This window comes from Triticum urartu, chromosome 1A (assembly GCF_056163025.1).
Source record: "Triticum urartu cultivar PI428250 chromosome 1A, HENAU_Tu73, whole genome shotgun sequence".
Taxonomy (NCBI): domain Eukaryota; kingdom Viridiplantae; phylum Streptophyta; class Magnoliopsida; order Poales; family Poaceae; genus Triticum; species Triticum urartu.
In genome coordinates this window covers 40,501,233-40,524,754 of record NC_141873.1, presented here as the reverse complement: position 1 = coordinate 40,524,754, position 23,522 = coordinate 40,501,233, and the positions used below count along the sequence as shown (strand labels likewise).

Below are 23,522 nucleotides of genomic sequence, written 5' to 3'. Positions count from 1 at the left end.
GTTTAAATATGAATCCAATGACCCTCAGAAAAAAAAGAATCCAGTGATATTATTTTTGGTGACATGCATTAATATTTTATTAGTTAAATACATGATAAAAAGGAACCAATAAACCACGACGGAGGTAGTAGGCTATAGCTACAGACAACACACACGTGCCGATAATAGCTAGCTAGTGAATGCACCGGACCTCCCCCAGACCGCGGCCACCAAAAACCCGTGCTCGTCAACTTGCTCACGATGACTCCTTTCTGGCTCACTCCACGTGGTGCTCGTCAACTTGCCGAAAACAGCCGGAGTGAAGGGTGAACCCGTGATCAAGCTCTCTTTTTTGTTTTTTGTCGAGAGCGAGATCAAGTTGTTTGGCTTCACGATGACTCTAGTCTATGTTCACTGAATTTGATTACAAGTTGCTTGCACCCCTGTCTAAGTATGATATATGGTCGTTGGAAATTCAACGATGTCTGCATCGAGTTGCCCTTTGCATGCGCCGCGTGTGTGGAGCCACGTAGTCGTTGGGTAGGGTCGAACATGCAGGTCGAACGCTATTTATAGTGCACCTATTGGGTAGCTCACCCATCTACCACTCCAAGCTAAGCTCAGTTTGAAGTAAGAAAGAAAAGCAAGCCATGGCTTCTTCAGCCGTCCTGCTACTTATTCTGATGGTTGTGGCCGCGACGGTGCATGGCCACACCCATACCCCTGGAGGCACTCCGGCGGCACTGTTCTGGGAGGCGGCCCTCCCGGACTCGCCGATGCCCGAGTCCATCGCCCACCTCGTGCAGAAGGGCACCGATCACTCGCCGCTCCAGCAGCACCATTCTGCCGCCATGATCCTGCCCAACGCGTGCCTCGGCTACTCCTACAGGATCATATGCAATAGTCCTGCCCAACAGGCGTCGTCTGTGGAAGGCCTCTTCTTCCGCGAGTCCGACATGCGTGTGGGGCGCACCATGACGGTTGCCCTGCCGGCGTTCGACCCGGCGCCGTTCCTCCCGCGCAAAGCTGCCGAGAGGATTCCCTTCGGCAACCTCGCGGATGCCCTCGATAGGTTCGGCATCACGCCGGGCTCCCAAGAGGCGGCCCGGGTAGGCGAGACACTGAGCGCCTGCCGCGAGGCGCCTCTCGCCGGCGAACGGAAGGCGTGCGCCACGTCGCTGGAGGGGGTCGTGCTGAGCGCCACGCGTATGCTGGCGACGAGCCGGCCCTTGGTCGCGGCGGCGTCCGCACTTCCCAACTCCGGCCTGCCGCGCCGCACGTACACTGTGCAGGCTATCAAGCCACTAGGCGGAGGAGGCGGCGGCTACGTGGCATGCCACAGCAGGGCTTACCCGTACGCTGTGTACGAGTGCCACATGATGGAGGGCTCGTCCGAGGAGGCGTACGTCGTCTCCATCCGCGGCGGCAGCGGCCTCCCTACCGTGGACATGGCGGCGGTGTGCCACTTCGACACCTCTAATTGGATCCCAGCTCACCCAGCCTTCAAGATCCTGGGCACCCACCCCGGCGGTTCGCCCGTGTGCCACTTTCTTCCCTACGCCGACCTCATGTTCGGCGTGAAGATGGCCGACAATGCATAGAATATTAACAACAAACTACGTACAAGCAGAGATGACCTAAATGTCATTAGCAAGAATAAAAAGTACTCGTAGTCTATTTGATCATTATCTATCCGTAAGTCGGCTATACCCCACATCTTTATCTTTATCTTTACCTAAAAATAAAGGGAGGAAGTTTTCATAGTTCTCCATACGTCACCGCTTTATATCCGTTAATTTTATGTTAATCACCGAATCTACAAAGGGGGTTCCCAACTCCCGCTGTTCGTGAATCTAGAACACGACATCTGGCACGCCTGGTATGGGGGCACGAGCGGTTCGATCTGCTTCAAGCTCATCTCTGCCTTCGTCTTCATCGACTCCGTCATCGCCAAGTCCGAGCATGGCTCCCAAGAAGAAGCTGGTGGTAACAATGGAACTTGTGATCTGATTGTTGGAAAGATCCAGATGTGATAGATTTATAAGAGATCAAAATTGTGGTGGTAACATGCCGTTAAGCTGATTGGATCCAAGTTCTGGCAATGTTAGAGAGGCTAATTTCAAAATGGTTGAAGGGAAGGAACCATTTATTTAATTGTTGAAAAGATCTAAGTATCATAAACTCATCAAATTTCCTATGCTTCCAATGGATTTGGAAAAAAAAATGTGTGATAGACCGAGAGAGGTTAGTTTAGTACAATTACTTATGGACGGTGGAATAGGTCCATCAACAAAATTGAACTGTAGATAGATTTAATGATGCGAGCTTGGCAAGAGCTCCAATGCTTGATGGGGTTAGGTCCGAGAGAGAGTTGTGACCGAGGTTCAGATAGACAAGACGAGGCAAGTCTGCAGAGTGGAGAGGCTCATCAAATTCCTTAGTCTTCCTACTGTACTAGGCATGGTAGAAACAAATTGTTTTTTAGGGGAAAACAAATTATAGTAAGAGATCACTGTAGGTTAGTTTAGTAGAGTTACCTAGGGATGTTGGGACAAATCCGTTTAGGTCGTTGTAATCAAGGTTCAGATACACAAGATAAGGCAAATTTGTAAAGTGAAGAGGTTCACTAAATTCCCTAGTCTTTCTACTGTACTAGGTATGGTAGAAACAAATTGTGCTATAGCTGTAGGTGTGTATAGTTCGCAACCTCCAGACAGTCGGAGGTGATCTTCATGCGAGTTAATCAGCCGCTAGCGCCAAGGCTTATTTGAGCCAGAAATACCTTGTGGAGGACATGGACCAAATCTCCAAGGTAGCACCCAACCTCATCGTGGCTGAGCTGACAGCACTCACAGGCCAATGTGCGCATTGCCTTTGTTTTTTTAGGGTGCGGGGAATAGGTTGGCTTTGCAGATATGTTGAGGCTTTACTTGCAATAATGCACGACCCGAAGGGGCAACGCGAGCATAGTATAAACAAAAGTAAAAAAGAAAATGATATGTTATTTTTGCATTGATTTATTTGGTTTTTCATTTCTTTCGGTTTAAAATATAAACAAAAGTTAGCATTTCTTTCGGTGTTTGCATTGGCATATCTTTAGCATATTTGAAAGTATAAACAAAAGTTAAAAAACTGAAAGACTAAAAAATCATGAAAATAAACCAAAAAACGAAAACAGAAAACGTAAAAAAGAAACAGAAACCCATGTTGGGGCCTCTCGCGCGCATGGGCCAGCCTATCTTGCTCGCCCCCTTCGGTGAGTTGGGTGTTACACTCGCTGAAGGCGAGGTATAGCGTTCGCATTGAGAGTTGCCGTCTACACAGGCCGGGAGTCGGGACCTTCTCCTTGTCCCACCCCGACAGGCCAGTAGCCCAGCGACATGTCTCGCCTCCATGTCACTTCGCCATCCCCCCCCCCCCCCCCCCCCCAACGCGCTCACAGCTAGGCACCAACGCCGCCTCCAGTCAGCGCTCTTGATCGGCCGCCGGCCTCCATTGCCCTGGCCTGGTCGCAAGTTAGTAAAAGACCTAAATCTCTTCAGGCGGGCACCGATTACCGTCAATCCGTCATTTGTCTTAGGGCGGCCTCCATTGCCCCGACCTGGTCATAGGTTAGTAAAATACCTAAATCTCCTCGTTGCTATTCTACTTTGGTTAGCAGTAGATGAAAATTATGAGCACCATGTTTATCTTGGTACTCATACTAAAATGGCTGTATGTATCCCTAGTTGGTGCAGAGGCCGGGGAAGTGAAATTCTCCCCCATTTTTAAGCAAAGAGAGCCTTGGCTCAGTGGTTGGGCATGCGGTTGTGCAGCCTAACGACACGAGTTCAATTCCTAGAATTGACAGGTGATGCACATGGGTTTTCTCCCATTTATTGAGGATCAAGTTTGGTGGATGGTGGAACCACTCATCAAAAAATATCTTGATACTCATTAAAAAAAATATGAGGACCATGTTTATCTTGGTACTCATACTAAAAATGGACGTATGCATCCCTAGTTGGTGCAGAGGCCGGGCAAGCGAAATTCTCCCCCATTTTAAGAAATGCTTAGGCATGTACCGGGGCAGGCGGCTGACCCTGGCGCCCTTGCCGGCCTCTGCAGGGCCGGCCAAGTCGCCGACGGCGGCCGGATCGTCTGGTTCGAGGTTCTCATGCCTGGGATCGGAATCTGGGTCCTCCGACGAGGAGGATGCGCCGACTGTCGGCGTGCGGCTAGCACTAGAGGTGCTTGGGGATGATGTTGGAGGCGGAGAGTGGAGCACGATGGATCGCCGGAGGAAGAAGACGAAGGCCGAAATAGTCCAGGAGTTCTGGAATGATGCGGGCTTCCCGACGCCAGCATCTCGTTTCTGGGAGCACCGATCGCCGGCATCACCTGCGGAGTCTCTGAATCCCGATGGATCGGGTATGCTGTCTTGAAGGGAGCTGGCGGGGACCGCCGTTTCGGAGAGCTCGAAGCCCATTGGTTTGGAGTCGCCACCGGTGCCGGTGACCGCGGAACCTTCCTGGCGCAAGCCGCTGTCGTCGCTGGCCGGATTGAGGGTGGCCAGGCCGCCGCACATGGGGGCTTGGCGCGGACCCCTGCCGCCGCGCCGGGTGACACCCCCACCGGTGCTGGGGCAGTTCTTTGACACGGCTAGGCAGAGCCCTTCCTTAGCTGGTCGTCAATGGCCGCCGGCGACGGCTGCCTCGCCGGGATCTGACCTCGGTCGGGAGGTTTTAGTGTCGAGATCACGGGGAGTTCAAAATCCGGCGACCTCAGGCTTTGGGCCCATGCATGCAAATATGGAGACGGACCAATCTGTGTTTTTGTGGGCCTTTCTCAAGACGCGGATGTGATCGATCTGGGCAGGTTTTCCTAAACAGCAGACCATGATCGCAACGATTCCATCGATCAATTCGCCGCCGTCCTCATATGCTACAACACAACACCTGATCGCCGCCCAACCTCTGCACACCTCGCGGACGCCGTCTACAACTCCGGCGGTACCTTCATTCGCCGGGGTTGCTCGCTCCTACGCGGCAGTCGCGACGACGTTTCCACACCCCATGGCCGGCGTTCCTCCGACAGCTCATGGCGCTGCAGCCACGGGAGGGCCAAGCCCTCGCGCCCCTCCGGTCGCAGGGGCGACCCCTTCTCCTTCGCGTCCTCCGGCTTTGGCGTCGGGATACTCCGGTCCAACGCATCGGCAATGGGTACCGGCGCCGGTATACAACTACGGTCTTCCACAGCAGCAACCCTTTGGTTATGGCCATGGTGGGCAATTCATCTCGCCGTACGGTATGGCCGCCGCCGGAGGACAACCTCCCATGTATGGGGTTCCACTAACCGGGGTGTCCACCCCTCCGCAGATCCATCCAGGGGGGGGGGGGGTTGTGGCACAACCGGTTCAGAAACGTAAAAAGAAGAAGAAGCTGCAACATCAACAGTTCGCTGGTGAAGCTTTGCAGCATGGTGTTCACACTACTCCACAGCAAGTGCCGGTTCAGCAACACTTTCCGCAACAACCCACACAATAGCTCGTTCAGACGTATCAGCAAGGACATTATCAGCAGGTTGTGCAACCTCAACCAATGATGCCTACGCATGTCGATGCCTCGCCTTTGACGGCTCCAGGGTCTGATGTGTAGGTTGTTTCAGTGCCCAAGACCAAGGCTAAGAAGGGGGTACGATGCTGGAAGTGCGCGGTTGATACGCATGCCGCGAAAGATTGCACCGTGCAACATTACTGTTATATTTGTGACAATATAGCTCATCCGACGTTGCAGTGCCTGGTTCTTAAACTCGCTAAGCCCAACGCTTCTGTCTCTGGAATTGGTGCTGAGGAGACTTACCTTGCTAGCTTTCCGTCTTTTGAGGATTTCGACAGGCTGGATGAAATCCAGATGCTTACCCTGTTAGCATGGGTCCATGATAAAATGGAAGTCGGAGGCTATTCAACATGGGTCCGATGCTTACCTTGTTAGCTTTCCGTCTTTTGAGGATTTGGACAGGGTGGATGGAATCCAGATGAACGTGCCATCAGCTAATGCCCAGATGACTATTACCGCATGGAGATCACAGGAGGTTCCACATAAGATTGAACTTCAGCAGATTTGGCTTCATGTCGAGGGCGTTCCTCATACGGTTCGCCATTTTTTGGGATTATGGGCCGTTGGTACTCTTATGGGTAAGACATTGGATGTGGATCTTTTTACTCTCCGACGCTGTGGAATTGTCCGTATTCTCGTCGCTGTGACCAACACTCGGATTTTGGCAAAGGACAAGGATGATGCTGGAACTTTTGTCGCGACGGATGTGGTGGTCAAGCTCAAGGGCTATGCATTCACGTTCAGGAGGGAGCCAGAGGGATATAGTCCGGATCCTGACTTTGTTTCGTTCATTTGGAGACGCAAGCATGATGATGCGGGTGATAATAGTGGTGCGAAGGAGAAGGGCGACCATATGGACACCTCGGAGCACATTGGCAACCCATCCATTAATTCATCCTCTAGTTCTGCTCCAGCGAATGTCAATCAGGTGCCTCAGGTGCAACGACGGGAACTCGTGAGCCTTGGTCTTGGTGATGCACCGGGAGGTGGATCCCCGCGGTTACACCGGCAGGTGTCATCATCATGTTCCCCGCCGCAGGGCGTGCCTGGACCGCAGCCGGTGTCGCCAACTCATTCGGCAGTGTCGCATCCCGTGGTTCTCAAGTCCGTGCATGCCACTGACAGCTCGGGGGGGGGGGGGGGGGGGGGGGGGGGAGGGCGCACCCGGACTCTTCATTGGTGCACCGACAGCCGACGGGTAAGGTGGCGTTGCAACCATCGTCGCCAACACTGACAGTAGCGACGCAGCCGGTTGCTTCCATCGTGGTGCAGGACAGCGAGGTCACGGATGAGCGACGGAACGGGCTTCGAAGCTACAACCTCCAGCTGCTCGGGACGAGTAAGCTGGCCCCGGCTGGGCGTGGCACTGAAGGACCGGCTTCACAGCCTTGCAAGCATACATTGGCTGGGCGTGAAACTCAAAGGCCGGCCTCGGGAGTACAAGCATGCATGCATGCACAGGATGGGCATGGTGCTAAACGGCCATCCTCGGGTGTGCGGCCATGCATGCATACACCAGTGGCTGATTTTAGGCCCCAGGTGATGACGGACTTGTCCGTCCCAGCCATGCAAACACCTGCTGTCACGTCTCCAACGGCGGATGGGTCTATGATGTTGGACACCCTTCAGTCCCTCGTGGAGCCGTCCACGTCCATCACTACCGCTTTCGCTGGTATGACTGGTGCGGTCCCTGACACCCTTCAGACAGCGACCTCATCGCTCGAGCCTGCGGTTGAGACTGTAGGGGAGGGGGTTGCTACTCCATCATCACCCCCTCCACCGGCAGTAGAGCGGGCGCCACGACCTTTGCTGGGGATGACACCTACACGACGGAGTAGTCGGCATACGATTGCCGGCGACAGTTCTATGGACACAGATGAGGACTCCATGGCCAAGGCTATGCGGCGTAAGGCAGTGCAGAACCTCGACAATCAAGGTATTACATCGTCTCCCAAATCCTTTTTAGCCTTTCCCAATACTGCCATATTTTCTAAGTTAAATAATGTGGGTGTTAGTCTTGGAAAGAACGAGAAGGATATTTCAATTTTGACGACGCTTTGAAACATTTGGAATATGACCGATTAAAAGTTACTCCACGTCTTTCTAGCAAGTCATATACCTCTCATACCGATGAGGAGGAGCTGCATGCCACATCAGATGGTCAGCTACTCTCTCATTTAGTAGGAGCGGTTTCAGACGTGGGTCTAGATGAACCCGAGCTTAGTTCATTGATTGAACTTACAGCATCTGGACGTAAATCAAAGATCGCACATTCGAAAAAAGATAGTAAGACCCATAAGAGGGCAAAGTGTTCTAAATCTCCCATTATTTCCTCATGAATGGAATGTTTTTTAATAGTAGATGTCTTCGTGACTTGGCTAAACATCTATTCATTGCGGAATGTAATAGGGAACACAATTTAGACTTTTTGGCTATCTCTAAAACGGGAAGACGTGATTTCTCAGTGAGTCTACTTAACCGTCTTTCAGGCGGGATGGACTTTACTTGGGTTTCACGACCACCTAGAGGTCGATCTGGGGGCATTTTACTTGGCGTAATGTAACATCCCAAAATTCTAAATTTTGGAATGTTATAATAAATAGATAGATTTGATTGATTGATTGTGTGAAATTGAGTGGAATTTGAAACCTTTTTGAAAGTTAAATGAGAGGGAATAAAAGGACTTTCCCAAACTTTCATTTTGCATTCATGATCTCCCTGAATTCAAATTCTTTTCACCACGAAACCCTGGAGAGAAGATGATATAACTTCTTCCATTTATTTAAATGACAAGGGGTGTTGAAAATATTTGAATTTCATTTGGAAAATATTTCCAATTCTGAAACTTTATGCAACTCAATGATTTTCACGAGAGGAGATAAAATGACTTCTTCAAATTATATGAAATATGAGTTGGGAGTTTCAAAGGATCAAATTCAAAGTATTTTTGAAACTATTTTTTCAATTTGGAGTTATTTGGATTTTATTCAAATTATTTTTCTTCAAAAATAAAATACATGGAAAATAGGGTAACATGATTCCCTACAACAGAAAATTGGAGAGAAATAAATTTGACTTCATTTTGGTATTTTAAAATGATTTTGTTGGATCTTATTAGAGCAGGAGCACTGTTGGAATTATTAGAATTTGTGTGTATTTTATTTAATGCTAGAAAAATGTTCATGTCGTAGAAAATCTTTTTCTGAAAATGTTGATATATGATATTCCTATATAAAATTTTATTTTATTTTTGTTATACGGTTTTCCTTCTGTTTCTACTAAAAAAACTGTATGTGCGACCTATATTTATTTACCGCCTACATGCGCAGTATAGTAGCTTCTGGCGGCCCATTGTTTTTTTCTCTCTTAAATAGGCCAGGCCCAGCCAGCGTTTTCATTTTTTTTATTTTTTTCTTAGGCCGAATTTTGTAAAAAAAAACTGCGGCCGCAGCGTGAACTCGGCCGGCCGAAGGCCTAGCCCATGCGAGCCCCTCACCTCTTTTCATCTCTATTTCGTATATTTTCGTCTACGTTTAGTCCCACATTGCCTAGCCTTTGACCTTTAAGACTCTTTTCCACCAAAAATATAGACTCCTCCAAAAAAATCATCCGATTCGGGTTAAATCAATATTTTGGTTTGACTAGATTCATTTAAAGAAAATATATTTCTCCTCTTCGGCGCGACTTCTGAAAATAGAATAATTAGATTATAAATTACTCTACGTATTTATACGTTAGACCTTAACCGTAGCTATTTTTCTTTCGTAAAACAGCTTGGCTCTGATTTTTCAAATAGCCATAACTTTTCACTCGTTTATCCAAATTAGATAAAACCAGCGCCTATAGCTTCGTCTTGTTTTCACCTATCCAGTGAACCTGTCACATCAACTTTTTGAAATTTTCAAATTTCGAATTTTGTTCAGATTCATATTCAAACTTTTTTTGAACATAACTTGAGTTTCGTAACTCCGATTTAGTTGATTCTTTTTGCAAATCGAAGCCCTTGACCTAAACTTTCCGATAAGGCCAAATTCACTTAATTTTGTACTGTCAGAAATTGTTTTATGATGCAAGAGTTATTTGCTTGGTTTTAATGTTTTCTGAATTGTTTTCTTTGTTCTCTTCGATCTTTGAGTGATTGCTTATTTGTGGTTACTATTGCTTGCTTACGATAGATTGACCGGAGTGTGACGAGTAGAACTATCAGGAGTTTTGAGTGCGAATCATCTTCATCAACATTGCAGGCAAGTTCACATTTTGATCATATCCCTTTCATACCCAGTTTTTATGCATTAGTTTCACCCTTAAACATTGCATGAGTAGGATTAATAACATGTGGGTATTGGGAAGTAGTTGATGAGGTAGGTGTTGGGGAACGTAGCATAAATTCAAAATTTTCCTACGTGTCACCAAGATCTATCTATGGAGTCATCTAGCAACGAGGGAGGAGTGGGTCTACATACCCTTGTAGATCGCGCGCGGAAGCGTTCAAGAGAACGGGGTTGATGGAGTCGTACTCGTCGTGATCCAAATCACCGATGATCCTAGCGCCGAACGGACGGCACCTCCGCGTTCAACACACGTACGGAGCAGCGACGTCTCCTCCTTCTTGATCCAGCAAGGGGGGAGGAGAGGTTGATGGAGATTCAGCAGCACGACGGCGTGGTGGTGGAAGTAGCGGGATTCCAACAGGGCTTCGCCAAGCGCTGCGGGAGGAGGGAGATGTGTCATGGGAGGGAGAGGGAGGCGCCAGGGCTTAGGTATGGTTTCCCTCCCTTCCCCCCACTATATATAGGGCCAAGGGAGAGGGGGGGGGGCGCAGCCTTGGCCCTTCCTCCAAGGAAGGGTGCGGCCAGGGAGGAGTCCATCCTCCCCAAGGCACCTCGGAGGTGCCTTCCCCCTTTAGGACTCTTCCTTTCCTTATCTCTTGGCGCATGGGCCTCTTGGGGCTGGTGCCCTTGGCCCATACAGGCCAAGGCTCACACCCCTACAGCCCATGTGCCCCCCCGGGGCAGGTGGCCCCACCCGGTGGACCCCCGGGACCCTTCCGGTGGTCCCGGTACAATACCGGTGACCCCGAAACTTGTCCTGATGGCCGAAATAGCACTTCCTATATATAATTCTTTACCTCTGGACCATTCCGGAACTCCTCGTGACGTCCGGGATCTCATCCGGGACTCCGAACAACTTTCGGGTTACCGCATACTAATATCTCTATAACCCTAGCGTCACCGAACCTTAAGTGTGTAGACCCTACGGGTTCGGGAGACATGCAGACATGACCGAGACGTTCTCCGGTCAATAACCAACAGCGGGATCTGGATACCCATGTTGGCTCCCACATGTTCCACGATGATCTCATCGGATGAACCACGATGTCGAGGACTTAATCAATCCCGTATACAATTCCCTTTGTCTAGCGGTACGATACTTCCCCGAGATTCGATCGTCGGTATCCCGATACCTTGTTCAATCTCGTTACCGGCAAGTCTCTTTACTCGTTTCGTAACACATCATCCCGTGATCAACTCCTTGATCACATTGTGCACATTATGATGATGTCCTACCGAGTGGGCCCAGAGATACCTCTCCGTTTACACGGAGTGACAAATCCCAGTCTCGATTCGTGCCAACCCAACAGACACTTTCGGAGATACCTGTAATGTACCTTTATAGCCACCCAGTTACGTTGTGACGTTTGGCGCACCCAAAGCACTCCTACGGCATCCGGGAGTTGCACAATCTCATGGTCTAAGGAAATGATACTTGACATTAGAAAAGCTTTAGCATACGAACTACATGATCTTGTGCTAGGCTTAGGATTGGGTCTTTGTCCATCACATCATTCTCCTAATGATGTGATCCCGTTATCAATGACATCCAATGTCCATGGTCAGGAAACCGTAACCATCTATTGATCAACGAGCTAGTCAACTAGAGGCTTACCAGGGACTTGGTGTTGTCTATGTATCCACACATGTATCTGAGTTTCCTATCAATACAATTCTAGCATGGATAATAAACGATTATCATGAACAAGGAAATATAATAATAACTAATTTATTATTGCCTCTAGGGCATATTTCCAACAGTCTCCCACTTGCACTAGAGTCAATAATCCAGTTCACATCGATATGTGATTAACACTCAAGGTCACATCCCCATGTGACTAACACCCAAAGAGTTTACTAGAGTCAATAATCTAGTTCATATTACCATGTGATTAACACTCGATGAGTTCTGGGTTTGAACATGTTATGCTTGTGAGAGATGTTATAGTCAACGGGTCTGAATCTTTCAGATCCGTATGTACTTCGCAAATCTCTATGTCATCTTGTAGATGCAGCTACTACGCTATATTTGGAGCCATTTCAAATAACTGTTCTACTTGGAGCTATTCTAAATTGTTGCTCCATTATACGTATCCGGTATCTCTACTCAGAGCTATCCGGATAGGTGTTAAGCTTGCATCGACGTAACTCTTTACGTCGAACTCTTTATCACCTCCATAACCGAGAAACATATCCTTATTCCTCTAAGGATAATTTAGACCGCTATCTGGTGATCTACTCCTAGATTACCTTTGTACCCTCTTGCCAGATATGTGGCAAGGCACACATCAGGTGCGGTACTCAGCATGGCATACTGTAGAGCCTACGTCTTAAGCATAGGGGACGACCTTCGTCCTTTCTCTCTATTCTGCCGCGGTCAGGTTTCGAGTCTTACTCAATGTTCACACCTTATAACACAGCCAAGAACTCCTTCTTTGCCGATCAATTTTGAACTCCTTCAAAATTTTGTCACGGTTTGTATTCATTTGAAAGTACTATTAAGCGTTTTGATCTATCCTTATAGATATTAATGCTCAATACTCAAGTAGCCTAATCCAGGTTTTCCATTGAAAAACACTTTTCAAATAACTCTGCATGCTTTCCAGAAATTCTACATCATTTCCGATCAACAATCATATATTCATCAGAAATTCTATAGTGCTCCCACTCACTTCTTTGGAAATACAAGTTTCTCATAAACTTTGTATAAACCCAAAATCTTTGATCATCTTATCAAAGCATACATTCCAACTCCGAGATGCTTACTCCAGTCCTTAGAAGGATTGCTGGAGCTTTGCATACTTATCAGCATCTTTCAGGATTAACAAAACCTTCCGGTTGTATCACATACAACCTTTCCTCAAAAGTCGTCGAGGAAACAATGTTTTGACATCCTATCTACAAGATTTCATAAATAATGCAGTAATCGCTAATATAATTCCAATAGACTCTTAGCATCGCTACGAGTGAGAAAGTCTCACCGTAGTCAACTCCTTGAACTTGTCGGAAACTTCTTAACGACAAGTCGAGCTTTCTTAATGGTGATACCTACCATCATTGTCCGTCTTCCTTTTTAAAAAAAATCCATCCGTACTCAACAGCCTTACGACCATCGAGCCGTTCCGCCAAAGTCTACACTTTGTTTTCATACATGGATCCTCTCTCGGATTTTATGGCCTCGAGCCATTTATCGGAATCCGGGCCCACCATCGCTTCTCCATAGCTCCTAGGTTCATTGTTGTCTAGCAACATGACTTCCAAGACAGGATTACGTACCACTCTAAAGTAGTACGCATCCTTGTCATCCCACGAGGTTTGGTAGTGACTTGATCTGAAGTTTCATGATCACTATCATAAGCTACCACTTCAATTGGTGTAGGTGCCACAGGAACAACTCTTGTGCCCTGCCACACACTAGTTGAAGAGACGGTTCAATAACCTCATCAAGTCTCCACCATCCTCCCACTCAATTCTTTCGAGAGAAACTTTTCCTCAAGAAAGGACCCGATTTTAGAAACAATCCCTTATTGCTTTCGGATCTGAGACAGGAGGTATACCCAACTGTTTTGGGTGTCCTATGAAGATGCATTTATCTGCTTTGGGTTCGAGCTTATCAGCCTGAAACTTTTTCACAAAAGCGTCGCAGCCCCAAACTTTTAAGAAATGACAGCTTAGGTTTCTTTAAACCACGGTGTCATCTCATCAGAATTACGTGGTGCCCTATTTAAAGTGAATGTGGTTGTCTCTAATGCCTAACCCATAAACTATCGTGGTAATTCGATAAGAGACATCATGGTATGCATCATATCCAATAGGGTGCAGTTATGATGTTCGGACACACCATCACACTATGGTGTTCCAGGATGTATTAGTTGTGAAACAATTTCCACAATGTCTTAATTCTGTGCCAAACTCGTAATTCAGATATTCATCTCTATGATCATATCATAGATATATTATCCTCTTGGCACGACGATCTTTCAACTTCACCCTGAAATTACTTGAACCTTTCAATAATTCAGACTCATGATTCATCAAGTAAATATACTCAACATCTACTCAAATCATCTGTGAAGCAAGAACATAACGATATCCACTACATGCCTCAGCACTCATTGGACTGCACACATCAAAATGTATTACTTCCAACAAGTTGCTTTCTAGTTCCATTTTACTGAAAAACGAGGCTTTCAGTCATCTTGCCCATGTGGTATGATTTGCATGTCTCAAGTGATTCAAAATCAAGTGAGTCCAAACGGTCCATTTGCATGGAGTTTCTTCATGCATATACACCAATAGACATGGTTCGCATGTCTCAAACCTTTCAAAACAAGTGAGCCCAAAGATCCATCAACATGGAGCTTCTTCATGCGTTTTATACCGATATGACTTACGTGGCAGTGCCACAAGTAGGTGGTACTATCATTACTATCTTTTGGCATGAACATGTGTATCACTACGATCGAGATTCAATAAACCATTCATTTCAGGTGTAAGACCATTGAAGGTATTATTCAAATAAACAGAGTAACCATTATTCTCTTTAAATGAATAACCGTATTGCGATAGACATAATCCAATCATGTCTATGCTCAACGCAAACACCAATCTCGATGGTAGAGGGAGCGTGCGATGCTTGATCATCTCAACATTGGAAACACTTCCAACACATATCGTCAGCTCACCTTTAGCTAGTCTCCGTTTATTCCGTAGCTTTTATTTCGAGTTACTAACACTTAGCAACCGAACCGGTATCTAATACACTGGTGCTACTAGGAGTACTAGTAAAGTACACATCAACACAATGTATATCCAATATACTTCTATCGACCTTGCCAGCCTTCTCATCTACCAAGTATCTAGGGTAATTCTGCTCCAGTGGCTGTTCCCCTTATTATAGAAGCACTTAGTCTCGGGTTTGGGTTCAACCTTGGGTTTCTTCACTAGAGCAGCAGCTGATTTGCCGTTTCATGAAGCATCCCTTTTTGCCCTTGCCCTTCTTGAAACTAGTGGTTTCACCAACCATCAACAATTGATGCTCCTTCTTGATCTCTACTTTTGTGGTGTCAAACATCGCGAATATCTCAAGGATCATCATATATGTCCCTGATATATTATAGTTCATCACGAAGCTCAAGCAGCTTGGTGGTAATGACTTCGGAGAACCATCACTTATTTCATCTGGAAGATCAACTCCCACTCGATTCAAGCGATTGTTGTACTCAGACAATCTGAGCACAAGTTCAACAATTGAGCTTTTCTCCCTTAGTTTGCAGGCTAAGAGAATCGTCGGAGGTCTTATACCTCTTGACATGGGCACGAGCCTGAAATCCCAATTTCGGCCCTCGAAACATCTCATATGTTTCACGATGTTTCAAAACGTCTTCGGTGCCTCAACTCTAAACCGTTTAACTGAACTATCACGTAGTTATCAAAATTTGTATGTCAGATGTTCCCAACATCTACAGACAACGTTCGAGGTTCAGCATACTGAGCGGTGCATTAAGGACATAAGCCTTCTATGAAGCAATGAGGACAATCCTCAGTATACGGACCTAGTCCGCATAATTGCTACTATCAACTTTCAACTAAATTTTCTCTAGGAACATATCTAAACAGTAGAACTAAAGCGCGAGCTACGACATAATTTGCAAAATCCTTTTGACTATGTTCAGGATAATTAAGTTCATTTTATGAACTCCCACTCAGATAGACATCCCTCCAGTCATCTAAGTGATTACATGATCCGAGTCAACTAGGCCGTGTCCGATCATCACGTGAGACGGACTAGTAAACATCGGTGAACATCTTCATGTTGATCGTATCTATCATACGACTCATGCTCGACCTTTCGGTCTCTTGTGTTCCGAGGCCATGTCTGTACATGCTAGGCTCGTCAAGTCAACCTAAGTGTTTCGCGTGTGTAAATCTGTCTTACACCCGTTGTATGTGAACGTTAGAATCTAACACCCGATCATCACATGGTGCTTCGAAACAACGAACTGTCGCAATGGTGCACAGTTAGGGGGAACACTTTCTTGAAATTATTATGAGGGATCATCTTATTTACTACCATCGTTCTAAGTAAACAAGATGCATAAACATGATAAACATCACATGCAATCAAATAGTGACATGATATGGCCATCATCACTTTGATCCTCTTGATCTCCATCTTCGGGGCTCCATGATCATCATCGTCACCGGCATGACACCATGATCTCCATCATCATGATCTCTATCACCGTGTCTTCATGAAGTTGTCTCGTCAACTATTACTTCTACTACTACAGCTAACGGTTAGCAATAAAGTAAAGTAATTACATGACGTTTATGTTGACACGTAGGTCATAAATAAATTAAGACAACTCCTATGGCTCCTGCCGGTTGTCATACTCATCGACATGCAAGTCGTGATTCCTATTACAAGAACATGATCAATCTCATACATCACATATATCATTCATCACATCCTTTTGGCCATATCACATCACATAGCATACCCTGCAAAAACAAGTTAGACGTCCTCTAATTGTTGTTTGCATGTTTTACGTGGCTGCTATGGGTTTCTAGCAAGAATGTTTCTTACCTACGCAAAAACCACAACGTGATATGCCAATTGCTATTTACCCTTCATAAGGACCCTTTTCATCGAATCCGATCCGACTAAAGTGGGAGAGACAGACACCTGCTAGCCACCTTATGCAACTAGTGCATGTCAGTCGGTGGAACCAGTTTCACGTAAGAGTACGTGTAAGGTCGGTCCGGGCCGCTTCATCCCACAATGCCACCGAATCAAGATTGTACTAGTAACGGTAAGCATATTGAACAAAATCAACGCCCACAACTACTTTGTGTTCTACTCGTGCATAGAAACTACGCATAAACCTAGCTCATGATGCCACTGTTGGGGAACGTAGCATAAATTCAAAATTTTCCTACGTGTCACCAAGATCTATCTATGGAGTCATCTAGCAACGAGGGAGGAGTGGATCTACATACCCTCGTAGATCGCGCGCGGAAGCGTTCAAGAGAACGGGGTTGATGGAGTCGTACTCGTCGTGATCCAAATCACCGATGATCCTAGCGTCGAACGGATGGCACCTCCGCGTTCAACACACGTACGGAGCAGCGACGTCTCCTCCTTCTTGATCCAGCAAGGGGGGAGGAGAGGTTGATGGAGATCCAGCAGCACGACGGCGTGGTGGTGGAAGTAGCGGGATTCCAACAGGGCTTCGCCAAGCGCTGCGGGAGGAGGGAGATGTGTCATGGGAGGGAGAGGGAGGCGCCAGGGCTTAGGTATGGTTTCCCTCCCTTCCCCCCACTATATATAGGGCCAAGGGAGAGGGGGGGGGAGCAGCCTTGGCCCTTCCTCCAAGGAAGGGTGCGGCCAGGGAGGAGTCCATCCTCCCCAAGGCACCTCGGAGGTGCCTTCCCCCTTTAGGACTCTTCCTTTCCTTATCTCTTGGCGCATGGGCCTCTTGGGGCTGGTGCCCTTGGCCCATACAGGCCAAGGCACACACCCCTACAGCCCATGTGGCCCCCCGGGGCAGGTGGCCCCACCCGGTGGACCCCCGGGACCCTTCCGGTGGTCCCGGTACAATACCGGTGACCCCGAAACTTGTCCCGATGGCCGAAATAGCACTTCCTATATATAATTCTTTACCTCTGGACCATTCCGGAACTCCTCGTGACGTCCGGGATCTCATTCGGGACTCCGAACAACTTTCAGGTTACCGCATACTAATATCTCTATAACCCTAGCGTCACCGAACCTTAAGTGTGTAGACCCTACGGGTTCGGGAGACATGCAGACATGACCGAGACGTTCTCCGGTCAATAACCAACAGCGGGATCTGGATACCCATGTTGGCTCCCACATGTTCCACGATGATCTCATCGGATGAACCACGATGTCAAGGACTTAATCAATCCCGTATACAATTCCCTTTGTCTAGCGGTACGATACTTGCCCGAGATTCGATCGTCGGTATCCCGATACCTTGTTCAATCTCATTACTGGCAAGTCTCTTTACTCGTTTCGTAACACATCATCCCGTGATCAACTCCTTGATCACATTGTGCACATTATGATGATGTCCTACCGAGTGGGCCCAGAGATACCTCTCCGTTTACACGGAGTGACAAATCCTAGTCTCGATTCGTGCCAACCCAACAGACACTTTCGGAGATACCTGTAATGTACCTTTATAGCCACCCAGTTACGTTGTGACGTTTGGCACACCCAAAGCACTCCTACGGCATCCGGGAGTTGCACAATCTCATGGTCTAAGGAAATGATACTTGACATTAGAAAAGCTTTAGCATACGAACTACATGATCCTGTGCTAGGCTTAGGATTGGGTCTTTGTCCATCACATCATTCTCCTAATGATGTGATCCCGTTATCAATGACATCCAATGTCCATGGTCAGGAAACCGTAACCATCTATTGATCAACGAGCTAGTCAACTAGAGGCTTACCAGGGACATGGTGTTGTCTATGTATCCACACATGTATCTGAGTTTCCTATCAATACAATTCTAGCATGGATAATAAACGATTATCATGAACAAGGAAATATAATAATAACTAATTTATTATTGCCTCTAGGGCATATTTCCAACAGTAGGAACCTACTGCCTTGCATTCAAACCTTGGGAGTTACTATTACGTTATGCTTATATTGCCATGCCATGCTCGTAGACGTGGATTGGGTTTGAGAGTATTTCATGACAGATGTGAGATTGTTAATTAATGGTTTACTTAAGGTGGCAACTTTAACACACATCTGGGTGGATTGAGGCACCTTGGTATTCCAGCGATTGCCTGTCTAGGCACCTGGGTATTCCAGGATTGCCTGTTTTTTTATGGACCGCCACCCAGGCTCAAAGGGATCATGAGATTATTCATATTAGAAACTTCCGTGTGCAGCCACAAACTATTATGGGCTCTAGCATAGTTGACTAAGTCGTCCGAACTCTTACAGTGGTAGACTAGCATATGTAGGGGATGTAGGTGGTACGGTCTACCCGATCGTAAGGTGCTAGCGCTTCTGAAAGACTATGTCTCGGTCATCCGTCTTCTCAAACACCATGTAGTGCGAGAAACCAAACGGAGGCGATCGAGTCTTGTGAGGAAAAGTGCGCAAACCTCTGCAGAGTGTAATAAACTAATCATGGTTAGCCGTGTCCCCGGTTATGGACATCTTGAGTATCTAGTACCTGGATTATCATCTGAATCTCATCATGTTACTTTAAATTAAGTTTGTTGGGTTTGATGATGTTACTTAATTGGGATTGAGAATGCTGTCAACCATTCTCAATGTTCAACAACCACCATGATAGTTAAATAAAAATTTATTCCTTTGCAGTAGGGAAAAATTGGCTTTTCGCAAAAACATATAACCATAGAGCTTTTCCACCAGCCATATATGCATGTAGTGATAGCCATTGTTCATCATTCTCTATGGTGTGAATTTGCCAGTACATTCAATGTACTGACCCTTTGTGGCTGCAACGTCTCATGTTGCAGGATTATCTTACGACGAGTAAGTAATACGTTAGGGTTACAATTTCTACACTCAACTTTGCCGTTGGTGTTGATGGGAATCCACAACCTTGTTACTTCCGCTATTTGGATTGAGGTAATAGTATCTACGTTACTTTATACATGTGATTTACCTCTGTTATAAATCCTCGAGTACTGTGTGTGTCAGCATACCGATCCAGGGATGACACTTAAGCAAAGAGACTTGATCCATTCGGGTCGGGTCGCTACAAGATGGTATCAGAGCACATGTTGACTGTAGGACGCGACCCTAGAACTTGGCAAGCCCATAGGAAAGATTTTCTCTACAACTTCATTTTCGAAAGATCTTTTACTTCTCTTCTCTTCTGAGCTTATTCAAAAATTACTTTTTAGTGAGACTATACCCTTTTCCCCTTTTTACCACTCGAAGATTCGACTGATGAGGCCACTCCAAGAAGTACAAGATATCGGACAACTGAGACCATTCGGAATGAAGAGGATTTTACCATACATTATAATAATGGAAACTACAACGGTTGAAGACTCCGAAGACTAGGAGAATTTGAAGGCTCTGAAGAATTCCCAGATTTGTATGACCTAGGAAGGCTACCCTTATGGAACTTGGCAGACTATGAAAATTGTCAATACCCGAGATCAAGGTGTATCGGAGAAAGACTGAAACAAGGAGCATGAGAACTCAAACTTTTGTCACAGAAAACCCTAAGGCAGGAGATATCAACTATGGAATGATATCATGGGAATGACAAGAGCAGAAACACGGTTATCCGTGATGTCATCGCCCGCTGATGCTATTGTCACCGTGCTGAGTTAAGGATGCATTTCTTCATAATGGATTTGATGGAAGAAGGCTGATGGAGCACCTATTAGTAAGATGAAGTTTTAACCTTAGCCGGTGTATCACCAGGATCTGGAGTAGTACATCAAGAAGTTTAAGGTGGAGCTCCATGAAGCCGTATTAGAGAAGGAAGCATTTCGTGAAGAACTCAGGAACCAAAAGCTAAAAGTAGCCAAGCTGGAGGAGCTACAACCTCGAGATACCGGAGATTTGTCAGGAACTGAAGGACAGTATGACCATGGTTCATGTGAAGGATGTTGAAACTAGAAGTTTGGAACGCAACTCCAGAATATTAAAGGACGTCACGAGAGACTTCGCGTCAACAAAGTTGATCTGGCAAAAGAACTTGAGAAAGACAAGCATGATCGGAAGAAGCCATTGGAGGCATGAACAAGGCTTGAAGAGTTTGGAGAGTTGAAGATTTATTGACCTTTAGAAGACCAAACCCCTGTTATATACCTACGTTAGATGCGACGTTTGTGAGCTGTTATTTGTTTGATGTTTTTCCCGACAGCCACAAATAAAATCTGTCTTTTCAAAACTTTTGTTTGTATTGTGTGTACCCCTCTCCCTCTCTCTTATCTTACCCCAAACCCACATGGACCCAATAGAGGATGAATGGAGATGAGCTTGTATTTTCTGGACCGATGAGTCAGTTGGAGACAGACCGATGGATTCAGAACATGGAGGATCACATGGAGAATAACCCTATAGTCGGAAAGGATATGACCCAGCATGCTCTTCAGTGCTTTAAAAGAGGTGCTGCTACTTGGTGGAGGATGTACCAAACCATCAATGGATGGCAAGGAGTAACCACATGGAAATAATTTAAGTTGACTCTGCCAAAGTCTCGGCTTGTGTCCCAGAAGTTGAAGCCTTATGGAAAGGATATGAAGAAACCTTGTGCATGCAAGATTTGTGGAGAAATAGGACACACCCATAAAGAACACAAGGATGAATGCCCTAATTGTGAAGGAAGTCACCCAGTTGAAGAATGCCCAATTAGGCAGATTACTTGTTTCTTGTGTGAAGGGACTACCCACTATCCTGCTCAGTGTCACATTTACCCCATGGTACAACGAACCATCCAGCAGAAGAAAGAAGAAATGAAAGGAGCCCTCATGGAAATTCTAGAAGAAGCTGTGATGGAGGACACACCTAAAGAAGACCCGAGTAAACCCTGCACTAAGTCTTGTTATTCATGTGGAGAAGAAGGACACATCTCCCAAAATTGTTTGAATGGGAATCTAGTATAATTCCCGACAGAGGAAGTAGAATATGACCCACAAGAAATAGAAGCCATGATTGGCATGGAAAGGTCCAGGAAGAGAAGCAGATTGGATTCCAGGAAGGACCTGAGTCATATCACCTGTTACAGGTGCAAGGAGTCAGGGCACTACCTCAACAATTGCCCAAAAAGGAAACCTCGATACTTGTCAGAAGTAATATGTTTTAGTTGTAATGGAGCAGGGCACTTTGCCAGAGAATGCCCCAAGGAGAAGGAAACTTGTGCTAGATAGTTGAGTTTGCAACAAAAGAAATGGAGTAGTAGAAGTGAGAACATTTTCTTTTATATTGAGGTGTTGAGTTGAGACATGTAATGGAAAAGCGAGAGATTGTAATCACTTGAGAATGAATAAAGTTAGCATCGTTGGTACTGATATGGATTTTATGAGTTGTTACTCTATGAAGAAGAATTTTGGCCATTCTGAGGATATGAGAAATATGGTCTATGGAAGATTTGTGCATTTTAAGGGTGGTAGTACCCTGTAAGAACCGTTGACCCCTGGAAAAGATAAGGATACTCCACTGAGTGGATTTCAGACAAAATGAATACGAGTTTTGTCTCGATATGTGTGATACCCCAAGAGTATGTGGGATGAAGTTGGAGACCGTCAGTTGTTGGACCAAATGTGATCAAGGAGTCAGAAGAGAATGTTAAGTTGATTCGAGATAGACTGAAGGTAGCACAGTCCAGGCAGAAGAGTTATGCAGACTCAAAAACTCAAGGAGGTAGTCTATGAAATTGGAGACAGAGCATGTCTTCGTGTGACCCCTCTGCGAGGAGTTAAACGATTTGTAGTTAAGAGAAAGTTAGTCCCGAGATTTGTAGGACCATACCGAGTTTTGGAGCGTATGGGAGAAGTGGCCAACAAGTTGGAGTCACCCGAAGGACTGTCAGGAGTTCAAGATGTGTTTCACGTTTCCCAGTTGAAGAAATGCCATGCAGAGATGGCCAATATTCCCCTGTAAGGACGCTTGACCCTGGAAAGGATAATGATGTTCCACGAAGTGGAATATGGACTCCATAAGTATAAGTTTTTATCTCGGTATGTGGGATATCCCACGAGGATGAAGAGATAAATTACTATTGGATATAAAGGAGGTATGATGTCGGAAATATGGATCAATGGAAATTCCATGATGAGTCTGAGTACTCGTGCATGTCCTAGTTTGGTGCCAATAGAAGGAAATAAGACAGTACAATTGGATGGATTTAAGAATACTAGGAAGTTGGAAGTTGGAATAATGATCAGTTGCCCGATGATAAGTTCAAGGACTACAAGTGATGAGATGGGCCATAACCCACATGCCCAGGACCTGCCAAGAAGCAAGCACATTCTTGCTGAAGGAAAAACCCTGGAGGAAGATACGACGTTTATCGGCAGACAATTTTATAGGAGTAACGCAAAACCTGAGAGTTGTGAAGGAACGATAGATGTTTGTTCGGCTTGCAGAATCTATGGATATATCCGAACTTGGTTCGTCAACAAGAGAAATTCTGCAATGCTTGTGAGGATGACCGAGGGATAGAATGCGAGATTCGCTAAACCGTATACAAGGTAATGATTTGGGTGTGGGATGAATTGATCACCATACCGACTTACTCTTATTGTTCGCCTTGATATATGGGATGGTAAATCTGAGTGACTTACCTATAGTAGAGAGACGACGATCAAAACCTTGTTTAAGCCTTAGAATGGTATAGGTATTTTTCCCTTGTACAAGGCAGCTTTGCCAACCGTAGGTTATACGGTGAGGATCAACCCAGACCCATTTCCTGCAGGAGAAACCATAAATTTGTTGACCACCATGAGATATCGATTAGTTGTTTAGTACTAGCGCCAGACCCGTCAGCTAAGAAGACCCAGTCATGGAAGAACCTTCCCAAGATGAAAGGACAGAAAAATTATGGTAAAGGTTATGCCACTACCGGAAGAGCCCGG

General features: G+C 46.1%; 1 protein-coding gene and 1 pseudogene across 1 annotated transcript; both read left to right on the top strand.

Moving 5' to 3' along the window:
* The first annotated feature begins 567 nt into the window (after positions 1-567).
* LOC125547070 (protein RAFTIN 1B-like) lies at positions 568-1,742 on the top strand. The gene has a single exon (XM_048711115.2). The coding sequence runs from the start codon at positions 630-632 to the stop codon at positions 1,578-1,580; it is 951 nt and encodes a 316-aa protein (XP_048567072.2). The 5' UTR covers positions 568-629; the 3' UTR covers positions 1,581-1,742.
* A 3,015-nt stretch (positions 1,743-4,757) lies between these two features.
* On the top strand, positions 4,758-5,504 carry LOC147989794 (uncharacterized; annotated as a pseudogene).
* Positions 5,505-23,522: the final 18,018 nt, after the last annotated feature.